The sequence below is a fragment of the Misgurnus anguillicaudatus genome, chromosome 1 (assembly GCF_027580225.2).
Source record: "Misgurnus anguillicaudatus chromosome 1, ASM2758022v2, whole genome shotgun sequence".
Classification (NCBI taxonomy): Eukaryota; Metazoa; Chordata; class Actinopteri; order Cypriniformes; family Cobitidae; genus Misgurnus; species Misgurnus anguillicaudatus.
Window position 1 is genome coordinate 3,648,038 of NC_073337.2, and position 15,195 is coordinate 3,663,232.

The 15,195-nt window shown below is 36.2% G+C and overlaps 1 protein-coding gene across 1 annotated transcript; it reads right to left on the reverse strand.

Annotated features, from left to right (window-relative positions):
* Positions 1–3,351: 3,351 nt before the first annotated feature.
* On the reverse strand, positions 3,352–14,810 carry tnni4a (troponin I4a). Its single transcript, XM_073853645.1, has 6 exons — positions 14,709–14,810; positions 8,322–8,366; positions 5,532–5,663; positions 5,317–5,406; positions 3,998–4,168; positions 3,352–3,731 (listed from the first exon to the last, which is right to left on the reverse strand). The coding sequence occupies exons 1-6, from the start codon at positions 14,793–14,795 to the stop codon at positions 3,645–3,647; spliced, it is 612 nt and encodes a 203-aa protein (XP_073709746.1). The 5' UTR covers positions 14,796–14,810; the 3' UTR covers positions 3,352–3,644.
* Between the last annotated feature and the right edge of the window lie 385 nt (positions 14,811–15,195).

Here is a 15,195-nt window from a genome sequence, read left to right on the forward strand (position 1 = left end):
AAACCAACACATAATTTTTTACAGTAATATTCACATGTGCTTCACCTGTGTAAGGGGTGCAAAGGTTTTGGATTTCATTTCCAGGGAATACACATATCTACGGATTAAAACTATAAAGCTTGAGTGCATTGTGTAAGTTGCTTCGAATGAGAGTGTCTGCCAAATACACAAATGTTTTGTTACTTCACATGCTTTAGGTGTTAACATCATCAAGTCAACAATATTGTGAAATTCTACAGCAACTCAAGAAGCAGCATGTATATTTATTCAAGCATCTCTAATTTGACACTGGCTCTGTTGAACGACAATGCTTTTGTGTTATGAATGACGCATAGGCTGGTATTCCTTCACCGTCAGTCAAAACAATAGAAATGAGGAGGCCCTGCAAACAATGGGCTGTGAATTACAACAAAATGTGTGCGACCGTGTTGTGTGGATTTCACATTTGCACATAAACCCAGACCTGAATATTACAATAAAACAAAACAAATGTTTGTTTTTTTATAATTCTTGAACAGCATTAAAGAAAAACTAGAATGTATTTGTTTTTCCATGTATGACTTTGTTGAAAGAGAAGCACTGTGGTGCTTTACCTCAAAGTGCAAGCATGAGCAGTCAAATGTTGATCGGTTTGCCTATAATTTGGTTACGAAGGAGAAGCTGCCAAGCATTTTTAGTCTCTTGATCTGAGCGCTCAGTCTTGACTAAATTTAGGTCAGATGTTTACTTTTCTAATGTACTTGAGTTTATAGAAGCTCTTGCAGAGAACCTATTATGTTAGCATGAATTCTTGTAAATAGGACGTGTCTTTATGCTCTTCGAGTGGAAATTTTAAAAGCTTTATTAGTATAATAACCTAAAGCATTGTAGGTGGGTATCAGGGTGATAGTACCATACAGTATAATACACTGTCAAAAATACAAAAGTACAATAAAGGTACAAAGCTGTCACTGGGGCGGTAAAAGAGGTCCTATTATGTACCATTTAGGTACAAATATGTATCTTTGAACTGCCAATATGTACCTTTGAAGTACTAATATGCACTTTTTGGGTACAAATGTGTAACTTTTTGAAAGGGTACTGTCCCTTCTGACAAGCGCATGAAGATCTTCCAGGATGTCATGTCAGTCAAATACCGATAGCTTTATGATGGTGAGAGATTTGAAATCATTCAGCTATAAATATATCAGCATTTAATGACTGGATTTTTATTTCATGAAATTTTCACGTGAACTTGTTAGTGGAAATCGTTGATACAACAAGAACTTACCAGCGTGAAAAAAGTAATTCAAACCCACAACACCACAATGCAAATACGGAAATATAGAATAATGGAAATATGGAAACTCGAATATTCTGAAATTCAGATCTTCAATTAAAACTTTTGTAAACACTTCATTTCTGATCATTGTGGTGTACATCAAGCCAGAAAAAAATCTCTTAATGAACGTGGGTGTGTCCTGTGGGTGTGTCCTATGATGACAGAACACCTACAGAATCACTGCATTCACAAAGTTTCATAATGTAGCTTATATGCAAAGAAAGCAGATATTAAAGAAACCTGTGAAAGCAACTGCTCTCAACTCACACTAAAGATGTTATGGAAAAATACAATTGTTTTAATTTGTCTGCGACTTTCTCGCACATTAAAACCAAACCTTCCAGACATGAAAACAAGGTTATAAGGTACTTATGAAGGTCAATAACAAAATAGCAAGAAAATGTGCTTGGTACAGAAATCTGCATTAACCTCCTAAGACCTGGATGATATGTGGAAATGAATTTTTTTTTGATGTTTGCACCATAATACTTAATTCTGTGTAACTGGAACCTGTTGTACACAAACATGGACAAATACACTGCTTCATGTTCTTAGAAAACAATTTGGTCATTTTATTTATTGGTACTTCCTTACCCAAAAAAGCTGGTAGAAATCTGAAAAAAAAGACAAACCAAAACCCGGGTCTTAGGAGTAAATACTGCCTCCTTAAAGAATACATCATGAACATCATAGTGGCAAAATATACAAATAAAAGTCAGAAATAAAAGTACAAAAGATGTCACAGGGGCGGTAATATGTACCATTTAGATACAAAAATGTACCTTTGAGATACCAGCATCATTGAAGTACTAATATGTACTCATAAACATATAGTTTACCCAAAAATGAAAATTCTGTCATCAATTTCTAATCCTCATATATCAATAATTTTTTTTCTGAAGAACATGAGAAGATATTTTGATAAATGATGGTAACCATTGATTTCTATAGTAGGAAAACAAATATTATGTAAGTATTGTGATAAATGATGATGAAGATATTTTGGTAAATGATGGTAAGCACACATTTGTGAATTACATCCTATTTGTTTTTCCTACTATAGAAGTTAATGGTTACCATCATCAGCTGTGTGCTTACCATCATTTATCAAAATATCTTCTTTTGTGTTCACCAGAAAAAAATCATACAGGATGAAATGCTGAAAGAATTTTTATTTTTGCAGGAACTGTCCCTTTAAGATACAAAAGTGTGCTTTTTAAGGGTAGCGCCCCATTGACAGCTTATATCTTTATTTCTAAGAGTGAATATACAAAGTTTACCCAAATCCACACAGTATTGACTTGTTAGTTTTGTTTCCTGTAGTTAAATCCACAATTTTTTATATTTTCCTGTGGTGACTTAACAGTCTCGTATGACCTAAAGCTTTACTGTTTTGAAGAGGATGTGCCGACTCAGGTCTTGATGAATGATGGCGTATCTGTGCCGGTTTGCCATCTGTCTGGCAATTGAGGATACAGTGCCACCCAAATTCCTTCCTCTTACCTCTCTCTACTTCCCTATGCAAACACCATTACATCTGTCCACAGATTTTACAGTATTTGGAAGTGTCTCTCTGCAATACTTCTGTGTGCATAATTTGACTTGTTAAAGCAACAGTTCAACTAAAAATATACTTCTGTCATCCGTGAATCTTCCTGGTGTTGTTTCAAACCTTCATGAATTTCTAAATAAGATGTTAGGGAGCATATTAGGAGATGGCAGCTCCAGTATCCATTCATATACATTGCATAAATATAGATGCAGTGAAAGTAAATGGTGACTGAGGATGTCAGTCCTTTATATTTGGAAAAACATTTTTAATGCCTGCTGGGACTCTTTTGTTACTCAGTCTCCCCCTGCTGCTCATATATTGTCAGTAGCCTATCTGTGTCTTTTAGGCAACGTTATAAATGCATAGCGCCATCTGTAGGTCAAAAGACAAAACTGCTGTAAGTTGAGTATTCAAAGCATGCAGATGACATCTAAGGGTGTTTAATCAAACGTTTGATCTTTTAATGAAAATCTCAAACTTACTTAATATGGTGGATTTTATTAAAAACGAAATGCTTGTATGCTACAAAGAGGTAATAAAATCAGCATGCTCGAAGGTGAACCTTATTTGTTTCAATCAACACGAGAGTATGAAGCAAATATTTACACATAGTTGATATGATATGAATATTATCCTTCTCTACGGACAGTGCCCACATATTTATTTTATCACATTTTATCGCAAGCACACAGCTGGCTGACAAAATGAATAATTTACCAATATTCAATGTCATTAAAATTCAAGCAATTATTGTTATATGAAGGTTTTTGTCTACTGCCCGGCGTTGAAGAGTTTCTTCCTGCCCTCCATGCCTGACATGGCCTCCACGTTTTTCCTCCAGTCTGTCACTTCTTCCTTCTGCAGAAATGACAAAAACATGCACCGGTGAATGTGTGAGAAGAAGAGCGGACCGTGACGTAATCACATCTCAAACAGACAGGGCGCTTTAAATGGCAACATTTCATCAGTGCAGGCCCTTCAAAGGAATCGCTTGATTTCTAAAATAATCCGTCTCTTCAGACATCAGAGCAAATGAGATGAAAGCACGGTAAGCCCTAAAGAGCCATACGGGCACGTGGTGACTGCCTGAGCATGAGTACACTTGTTTTATGACAGAGTTTTACCTTTTCCTCTTCTTTTTTCACTGTTTTGAGATTTGCTTTGAAGTCGGCTTTCATAATTCGGTTGTCTGTGAGGGCTCCCAGCATGGCACCTGCAGACTTCTTCACCCGCTTCAGCTTTGGCCGCTTCATTTTGCCCTTCAGTTCATAGACCCTCTGGGTAAGCGACACAATCTGGTAAAACATGCGTTGGGTTTTAGTGAATGAATTCATTAACTGTGTGAATGAGGTGGTTTTGTCACTTGTCTACTTTCTCTAACAGGTTAATACAGAAAGTGATATTTACGCAGATTCTTGGCTCGTGCAATATGCAAATAGGCATGTATGCAATTCAATGTCTGCATTAAATAACTATCATTTTTAGTCAGGATTTTATTGTAATTTTAACCATATGTAGCAGTGAAGTACATTGTTCACTGTAACAAAATACAGTAGAAATTACAGTGTTAGTTGCAGCTGGTTGCCGGTAACTTACTGTAGATTTAAACTTATGTTATTTACTGGCAACATTTTGTTCAAAGTTAAATGAACATTATACATTTACAAGTCTTTGTCTTTACAGAGTAAAACTAAAATAACAGCATCAAGCAAAGCATTCTGGGAAACAAAATCTGAAGCAAAAAAAAAAAACAGAAAAAGGTTGATGATGATTCCTGATTCACAGAATGCTTTGCATGATGCTGTTATTTTAATTGTAGTAGTCTGTAAAGACAATGACTAATTGTAGTAGTCTGTAAAGACAATGACCTGTTCATGTTTAATGTTCATTTAACTTTGAACAAAATGTTGCCAGTAAATAACATACATTTAAATCTACGGTGTTACCGGCAACCAGCTGCAACTAACACTGTAATTTCTACAGATTTTTTTTACAGTGTATTACTGTCAGCTGTTTGCCAGTAACTTACTGTAGATTTAAATTGATGCTATTTACTTGCAACATTTTGTTTAAAGTTAAATGAACATTAAACATTATCAAGTCTTCATATTTACAGAATAATACTAAAATAGCAGCCTCATGCAAAGCATTCTGGGAATCAAAATCTGACGAAAAAACTGCTTTGCATGAGGCTGTTATTTTATAGTTTTATTCTGTAAAGACAAAGACTTGTTAATGTTTAATGTTCATTTAACTTTGAACAAACTTACAACATAAATGTAAATCTACAGTAAGTTACCGGCAAACAGCTGCATCACTACAGCTAATTATTTACAGTAAAAGGAGACAACATTTCTTCAGGACCATGGTGCTATACAGACACTGGATTATGTAAAACACAACACAGATATAAGGACTAAAGTAGATTATTATCACCATATACCTCTGCATCATTCCTGGCGACTTTAATAGCAAGATCATATCGCGCTTCATCCACAATGTCGATCTTTTCGTGCAAATCTTTACAAAGCTCCTGTGAATCAAGAAAATCAATGAATTCAGATTATTCATGCAAGCACAATAATCCTAAATGCTCTTATTATGGATATGCATGGACAAACAAATAGGACGCAATAAATATGGTGCAAATTTGAACACCTGGAGTTCTTGAACAGAAAGGCCGGAGAGTTTAAGGGGCGGCGCTTTCTCCCTGAGGGCGTTTTCTCTTTCAGCGTCTTTTTCCTCTTTTTCTTTCACAAGCAAACTTTCTGCTTTTCTCAGCAGTTTGGTCTGAGGTTCAGTCGGGGCAGAGGGAAAGATTACGTTAATTTAATAAATCTTAATGCAAGGGAAGAACTTGCAAAGAATGGCATCTGCAAAGGAGTTATGTGAATCAAGCGATGGCCAAACAAGCCCCCAAAATGTGTGCAGAACATAATTTCCACAGAAAGTGTTATTGGCTATACTTTATTGGCCGCATGGCATTGCCCCGCTAACGATCAATGCATTAATTGTGACAGCAAATAGCACTTGCTTTTGTGGATGATCCAAAAAAGAAAGGAAATGGTCCCTACCTGTCAATGGGTACAGTGTGTACCATTTTTGTACAGGTAAGTATACATCATGTAGCTCTGAGGTACTAATATAGGTTCATGGGGTCTGATATGCTTCAAGGTCAAATAAAAATGCATCAAATGTTCAATTAATAATTTTTTATATTACAAAATATACAATATCAAGATGACATAGTTAAAAAAATTATCTTTACATAAAATGACAAACTATAATATTTATGATCTAAATCTATTTATTACATGGTTCATTGGAATGCTTGATTCTCATTGGCCAGTTGCGACATACTGTATGCAGGTTTGTCATTGACAGGTTATCTCATCAATTAAAGGGGGGTGCATGATTTTTAAGAAATGCTTTGGGAAAGGGAGTAGGGCCAAGTACCAAGACACACTTGTAGCCAATCAGCAGTAAGGGGCGTGTATACTAACTGAAGGTCTATCAAAAGAAGGTCCAGATTTTATTGGAGTAGGGGCGTGTTTGTTTAGGTGATTTCAAATGTCAACACTGACTTTCAGAGATCGTGCACCTCGCCTTTAAGAGAAAACATTTGCATGAAAAAAAAGGGGTTCCTGATGAGATTTTATGGTTATCTGTAATACCCAAAAAACTGAACCAAAAATTATTTCTTATTTTTACACTCAGTGTATGTAAGGGATAATGTAGAGGCAGCCGGTAGTTATCGGCTTATTTACCCGATAACTACCGGCTGCCTCTACATTATCCCGCTTATTACTTGCCACATAAGAAAAAAACTGGACATGAATATGAATTTGAAACATTTTATTGGCATATTTGTTTTAAATTAACATTTTTATCCTTCCGCGAAACTTTGCACAGATGCATAAAATGATCGTAATACCTTATTAAGATCCTCTGCTTCATACTTGTCTGTCTCCATTTTTTTCTCTTCTAGCCAGTCTTTGAGAAGTTTTAATGCCCATTCTGTATTTTTTTGTGTGTTGGCTTCGTAGCTGTCATGCTCTATTTTGTCAAGTTCAGTCTCAGTAAGCTCTCTGTGTCTTGTCATTGTTCTTTTTTCTATCCGCTGTTTAAATGTTTTGTTTTTTTCCGTACATGTTAAAATAAATGTCAAAATTTTCCATTCTTAATTGTGGTTGTCCAGTGTTTGTCACAAGATGGCGCCAAACAGTAATCTTTGTTGGCGCGGAGGGATTTAAAACATACAAGTAGCACCGGCTATGCGTTATTACTTTGGAGCGGTTATTATTTGAAAAGAACGAACCTGCAAATGTCTCAACTGACCAATCAGAATCAAGCATTCAAGAGAGCCGTGTAATAAGTTTTGATATTCGCTCTGAATCTGATCTCTAACAAAATTACTTCACAAAAATGCAATTATTTCAGCTTTTTGCAAAAAAAGTGTGTTTCTGAAGAAAAGTATCCATATTTAAGCAGAGAAAAATATAGATCTGAATTTTTTCCTGTTTGTATATTGTGTGTTGGAAAGCAGAGTGTCTGTTCTTTCATTTGATATATTTGCATGTTTATATATTTATAGAAGAACATTTTCCTGGAAGGCATTTTGTGAAACTTTTGTGAAAATCACAAAAAAATGTTGGCGGGCAACTTTAAAAAAAAAAAAGGCTGGAGGGGAATTAGTTAACTTAAAACCAAAATGAAACGGGTTTCCCACGTGGAAAGTCTACATTCGTTAAAAATGAACAAATAAAATATTTCACTGAAAAAAAATGATTCATTCAATTTACTAAATTTTTTAGGTAAGTGGTTGCAATCAATTTATTTAAGCTACATTTAAACACACTGAAAAAAATGATTCATTGAATTTAATCAATTTTTTTAAGGTAAGTGGTTGCAATCAATTTATTTAAGCTACATTTCAACAAAAAAGATTAGTAAAGTAAAATAAAATATAAAACTTTTGTTTAAATGTAGCTTAAATAAATTGATTGCAACCACTTACCTTAAAAAAATTGATTAAATTCAATGAATCATTTTTTTCAGTGCAAAAGGTTTTTTGCCTTTCTAATTTTTTTTGTTTAAATGTAGCTTACCTTAAAAAATTGAGTAAATTGAATGAATCCTTTTTTTCAATAATCACTTTTGGGGCTTATTTCTGCGATAACAATCAGCTACCTATACATGATCCCTTACAGAGAGTTGGGGGGACTATTAGATAGGGGTTGGGAACCACTGGTGTGGGGCACAGTGATATACCCATAACTGGTTAAACAAAATCACAGGTGTTTCATAAGACACAAGTCCTGCATTAGCTTTCTAAAAAATCAATTACTCGCTGAGATATTAAATGAATAGATAAAACTGAATTTCATCCAATCTGTAATCGGGACACGAGTGCTCATTTGTTTCATCTCTGCATAGTTTCTGACCCACCTTTAGCAGAAGCCTGCGTGTCGCCGAATACTTGGACTTTCTCTTCTGCAAGAACAAGAAGAGTTAAGACAAGCTCATTATAATCTACAGTCATGTTAAATCAGTCCTGCTAGCGGTTTAATCCACACGCTGTGATGCATGCATTAACTGTCTGACCTGATTACTGTCTCAATTTCCATATTGAGGGCTCAGTCGCACAGTGCAGTTTTAAGCAGTGAAGATTAGTTTTTATCATGCTGTTCAATGTCCTTACAGAATCACTGAGTGAAAAAGAAAACATTTACTGCTGGATTAGGGATTTTAATACCTCCATGTCCACCGCCATACGGATTCGGTTAATGTCAGGCCGTGAACATTGAGTGGAAATTATTCGGCGTGGACATGATTTATAACAAATTGAAGCAAAGCAAACGCGTTACAAAATACTCGAGAGAAACGTGGTGTGCATTTCCTTACCGGTCTGGGGAGACGTCGGCGCACGTTTACAAAACAAAAAACCAAACACAATAACAAAACAACACAAACATCAGCTGTCGAGGAAATAACTTGATTATTTATATTTTGTGATAATAAACCCCAGCGGTGCAAGAACAAAACAGACCCATAAGAAATCACAGGTGAGAACTATTATTATTATTATTATTAATAAAGTGCTGGTTGTTTTAGTAACAGCAACCCAGCACTTTTAAGAGTGTATATAATTGAGATGCTTGGTTATTTTCTAACCAGAGTAGGGTCAAAAAGTGACAAGTCCAACCCGGCCGGTTGTAATTTGACATATGCTGGATTGTTTTAACCCATTATTGGGTCAAATATAAACCTTTCCTGGGTTAATTTAACCCAACTGCTGGGTCCCTTTTGACCCATCACTGGGTTAAAATGGCCAAGCATTTTTAGTGTATATTATTATTATAATATCTTAGTCAGTTTAAATGGAGAGCAAATGGAAACTTTTGCTTAAGTGTCCTGGATCTCAGATATTCCTCATGAGAAAAACATTCAAAAATCTCACAAATGTCTCCATTAAAGTTTCTGAAGAGATCTCAACAGTGTCACAAACTTAACTGACAAAAGTCAGGATCAAGGTTTCAATATGAACTCAATCAACATGTGACCCTTGACCACAAAACCAGTCATAAGTGTAAATTTTCTTTTTAAATTGAGATTTATACATCATCTGAAATCTGAATAAATAAGCTTTACATTAATGTATGGTTTGAATCTGGAATCTGAGGGTGCAAAAAATCTAAATATTGAGAAAATCGCCTTAAAGTTTTCCAAATGAAGTCCCTAGCAACACATTTTACTAATAATAAATACATTTTATATATATATTTACGCTACAAAATTTATTCATGATCTTTACATCCTAATATCCTAATAATATCCTTTAATTTTGACCCATACAATGTATATTTGGCTATTGCTAGTTTGATACTCCTTACGTTTTATTTAGGATTATGGTATTTTTGTACCTAAATTAATGGCCAAGCGAAAAACTCAAGGGTTATCGCTTAGAAGAGTAATGCGGCTTTCACACAGGACGCTGGATTCAGCGCAGCCAAGCCATTTGCGCTAGGCTGGCCAGACCAAAGTAGGCGGAGTTTTCAAAACTTTCAGCAGGATTACTATAAATTACTACAGTATTTTAATTTTGGTTAAGTAGTGGAGGAGGAATACAGACGCTGCTGTTGCCCGTCTCCATTTCACGTAACTTAAGCTGCCGACCTACAACAAGCTACCTGACTTAAAACACATCTGACATGCCAACTTGAATTGATATGTGTTCCCATGACACAACTTTTCTTCCGACGTCTCTATAGGAGCGTAAACTTGATATATACAGCTCCGCGAATTCCGACACTCATGTTTCTATTGGCTGTGCGGGTAATCAGCACAGAGCGCAGCGCAAAAGTTAAACGATTTTGAACTTTGACCACAGCATGAACACTTCGCTGCATTTACGCTTTGGTTGACACAACAACAAACCGTCCTCGTGCAGCGCAAGCCATTGAAATGAATGGGTTTCATAGTGCAGTGTGTCCTGTGTGAAAGCTGCATAATAGCATACCTCTTTACTAAGACAAATCATTTAAGAGATCATTTATTTCTGCTTCACTTATGTGCTAAACTTTAATAGTTAAAAGTACCTCCCCTACTGAAAAATCCAGCTAAGACCAGCATAAGCTGGTGAGCTGGTTTTAGCTGGTCCCCAGCTTGTTTTTAGCTGGTTTTGCTGGTGTAGGAAGCTGGTTTTGCTGGTGTATCAAGCTGGTCTAGGTGTGTTTTGGTCACATTTTAAGCTGGTCTAGCTGGACTTAGCTGGTCATGCTGGAATACCAGCTGGCCCACCAGCATGACCCGCTTTGTCAGGCTGGGAGGACCAGCGTAAACAACCTTAAACCAGCTAAAACCAGCTACCAGCTTATGCTGGTTTTAGCTGGATTTTTCAGTAGGGTCTTAAGGGGCGGATCACACAGAACATGTTTTTGGCAGTGGCAGGCGCCTTTTTTGAATAGTTTTCTATGGGCAGTGAGCGTTATGCGCGCTGCTTATGCACGTCGAATGCCTCGGTTTTTGTAGCCTGGCATGCAAATTGTTTTTGCAGGAGCGCCTGAAGTTAAAAAAAAAGTCAAATCGGAGCGGAAAAGTGCCCGACGCCATCACAAAAAAGACAGGCTTTCCGTTGTGGTGACAGAAATTGACAGTTGTTTGGAACAACCAGAGACTGGACTCACTGGCTGTGTCTGAAATCGGATACTGTGACAGTAGGTACTGAATTAGATAAAGTACCTACATCAACCTAAATCAATTTTTAGACAAACACATTTTCAGTTATTTTAGAAAATGTTTTAGATCTTTCAGTAAATCAAATTTAAAGTTACAGGGTCCACGTCCCTCAAGTCCAAAAAATGTGCATCCATCCTGCACAAAATAAATCCAAACGATGATAAACAAAGGCATTCTGAGGGCAATCCGCGCCGTTTTGTTGTAGAAATATTCACATTTAAAACTTTATTAGCAAAAATAGCTAGCTTGCAGTAACTCCGCCATCTTAGATGCGTCTGCCTTCAAGATGAGAGCGTACGCAGTTTACGGATGTTTCTCAGCGGCTGCTCTGTGCCCCGCCCTCCGAATTTGTCATACGTCACTAAGAAAAGTGCGTACACTACGCTAATACTCTCTCCTGAATACAGAGGAGTTTAAGATGGCAGCGCCAATGAAAGCTAGTTATTTTTGTTAGTTTTTATATAACTTAATAAAGTTTTTATGAATATTTCTGCACGGATTACCTTCAGAAGACCTCCGTCCATCACCCTGGAGCCGTTTGGATTCATTTTGTGAAGGATGGATGCACATCTTTCTTTGGACCTGAAGGACGTGGACCCCGCAACTCTACACCTGATTAACTGAAAGATCCAAAACATTTTCCAAAATAACTGAAAATGCGTTCCTCTGAAAAATTATGGACATATGCATCTTGGACGTCTTCGGGGTTGAGTAAATCATTGGTTTAATATTATTTTTGGCCGAACTATCCCCCCTAAGATCAGAGCAAGCGCCCTCTTTTTAAAGTTTTTGCTAATTTGACAGTTAACAGCAAAAGAGCTCACGCTTTAATAGTTGATTGACAGGACAGCTGCGCACTGCTCTTAAAGTAACCAGAAATGTGTCACGTCTCACACTTTTAAGCATTGAAACACACTCTGTGTGATCGGCTGCCTTTTTTTTAATGAATCAGTCATTCTGAATGAATGTGACATTGACAGGGTCAATATCCAAATAAAGAACACTTACCCCTCAGACATGGCTCCAATACACTATGTGACCTGAAAGGTAGCCAAAACAATTGTGGTCACCGTTCAACACTTCACTAAAGGGCAGCTGGAAACATCAGACATCAGTAATCAAATGCCAAATAACCGTCACAGATTAAAAGTGAAGCCATGATCAAGAGGTCGCTCTTAAAACAGGATGACTAAATGTGTTAAATAAAGCACTGCCTCCTTTAAAAATCATGCAGAAATAATCAGGCTGAACATGCACTCAAGATTTCACTTTAGTATCGATCAGCTATGAGACACAACTATGAAAAAACTGTGACCATTTTTTTTTTAAACATCAATATAACAAACCATCTCACTGTGCGAATCAGCAATTTTTCACAGCGCCTTCAAAGATACATTCATTATAGCTCGGACTCTGTAGAGATCGAGGTCATGACATTTTGGTTTCTATGCGACAACAGCGACCTTGAGCGTCTCACCGAAGGCCCCACACCAGGGGCCACCGAATCTAAGCAGGGTTAATGGGGTCCATACTGGAAAATGGTGTTGAGGGAATAAATTCAGTGGTGGAATGCATGTAAACAAGATGTTTAGGGAGCATGTGAATTGAAGGGATGTATTGGTGCCACAGTGTTTAAAAGATGATATATGAAATATACTGTATGTGAAATCAAGGCTAACGTCTTATAATTTAACTTATGAGATGAGAAAAATCTAAGTTTGATTTCAATCACTGAATTTTTACTGTCTTTTGGTTTGGTAATTATAACGTCTTTGATATAACTTACATGACTATGGAGGATAACACAGATCTCACGGAAAGTCGTGTTATAGTCACGAAAAATGTGATTCATTTATTCGTGTCCATGGCACGAAATTCATCTTTTTGTGCCTTCAGCACAAATGTCTTTTTCGTGTCAGTCAGCACGAATTACTATAGTTTTTATAGTGTCTGTGGCACAACTTTTCGTGTCATTTTATGTATTGTTTTCTTGATTTTTCCCCCTATTTTTAAATCATTGTCGCTTGGGGTTAGATTTGGGGTTTGGGTTAGTATTTACTTTTATGTATTGTTTCTAAATGTTTTTCTTCTGCTTTTAAAACTATTCTTGCCTGGAGTTAGGTAGAGTTGGGGTTTGGGTTAGGATGTCTAAAAATGTAACAAAGTGATTCCAACCCCAACCGACAATGGTAAGAAAATAGGAAAAAACTATGAAAAAACACTACATAAAATGCCACAAAAAAGAAAGTCATGTCACGGACATGAAAAACTATTTATAGAAATTTGTGCGAGTGACACGAAAAAAACGTCATTTCGTGCCATGGACACAAATAAATTAATCAAATTTTTCGTGACTATAACACGACTTTCTGTCAGTCTGCTGATCATATGAACTTCAATGTTTGAAGTCCTGCACTGTAAAAAGTTGGTTTAAATTAAAAAGTAAGTTACAATGGTTGCCTTAAAATCTTGAGTTAATTTAACTTAAAAATATTAGTTGACACTAATTTACATTTAGGCATTTAGCAGACGCTTTTATCCAAAGTGACTTACAAAGATTAGGAAACAATCAAGCGATTTTTCATAGGAGACAATAATACAAGAAGCGCTTGTAACCAAGTTACACGTTTTTACTATTCCAAAACAATACCTGTTGAGAGAAAAAACAAATATTTTTAAGTTGAATTAGTACGTTTTTTTTATAAGTTGACTTAATTTTTAAGTTGAATTAACTCAAAATGTTAAGGTTACCAGATAACAAAAAATTTTCATCTTAAAACCAACAAATATATATATATATATATTTTTTTACAGTGTGTACTTCATCTGAAACAACTAATTAATGGATTTCAATGTGAAATGTAATTTGCTACAACTGCAGTCATTTATTATTATGCAGAAATGTCTCATCGGTCATTATGTCAGAAGAGGCTTTGCTAAACATTTGATTTATACAATCGCCGAAGATGAGCAAACATGAGTGGAATGCAAACAGGGTTGATGTTCGGTCCACAAACAAACATCAAATGTTAAAAAACTTCAAAAACAGCAGGTGTTGAAATTAAAGTTTAATAAATGCAGGTTTTAGGATATTAGTTTTACTTTATGGTCTGGTGTGTCCTTGACCATAACATAACAAGGACAATAGGTGGGATCTTTTTACTTTCAAGTAAAAAAGGAAATGAAATAAGTTGTTTTACGTTCATTGATAGCTCGACTATACTTCATACTACACAAACCATTCGCTGTTAAAAGCTTTTAAATGTGTAGTGCATGTAAAACAACAAGGCACCTGCTTCACTATGACAGACAGCTCAAGCAAAATACTGACAGCATCTCACACATCAGACATTTACAACCAACACCACCAAGCAGAATGTCATTCCGGTCGTGCCCGAAGACGCCCTGCCATTTCACCTCAATATATCACACACTATTAAATTGCATGCCCTAGTGTTGTTAATCGTGCCAAAAAGTACAAAAAAATAAAGGCGATGAAAGTGAACAACCCATCTTTTTCTCAAATCAAAAAGACGCTTTAACTACTTTGTCATACTTTTTGATTTCTATGCCAGGCTGTTGAATCGGTGCCCTTACCTTTAAAGAGAAGACCAGGAGACTGAACAGAAGAGTTATGATAGAGAGAGAGAGACGGTGTAGTGTGATTTTCAATGATTGATTCATGCCTTACCTCTCACATGTGAATGGCCAACCAAAATAACCCAATGCTACGCCTCCTCACGAGAATGCCGCTGTTGCACCTTTTGGCACACTGTGGGTCTGGAAATATGCAAATGATGGACAAAGGTGACCAGAACATACATCTAATTGTTACACCTCATTCTCTTCTAGCACATAAAATGTTGAGGGTTTTATTAACAGACATGCTCTTATTAAGTTTTATTTATATATTTAGCAAATTATGATTCCTGTGGCCACATAAAATACTTCAAAGACTTCTGCTCTGTTTATTTTCGTATAGACGTATAGAAAGTGCATCTCTTCTCTAATGCACAATCCCATAATGCATCATTTTAGCAGACATTAAAGGGGGTCGCACACGAGACGTGCAAAATCAAACAAA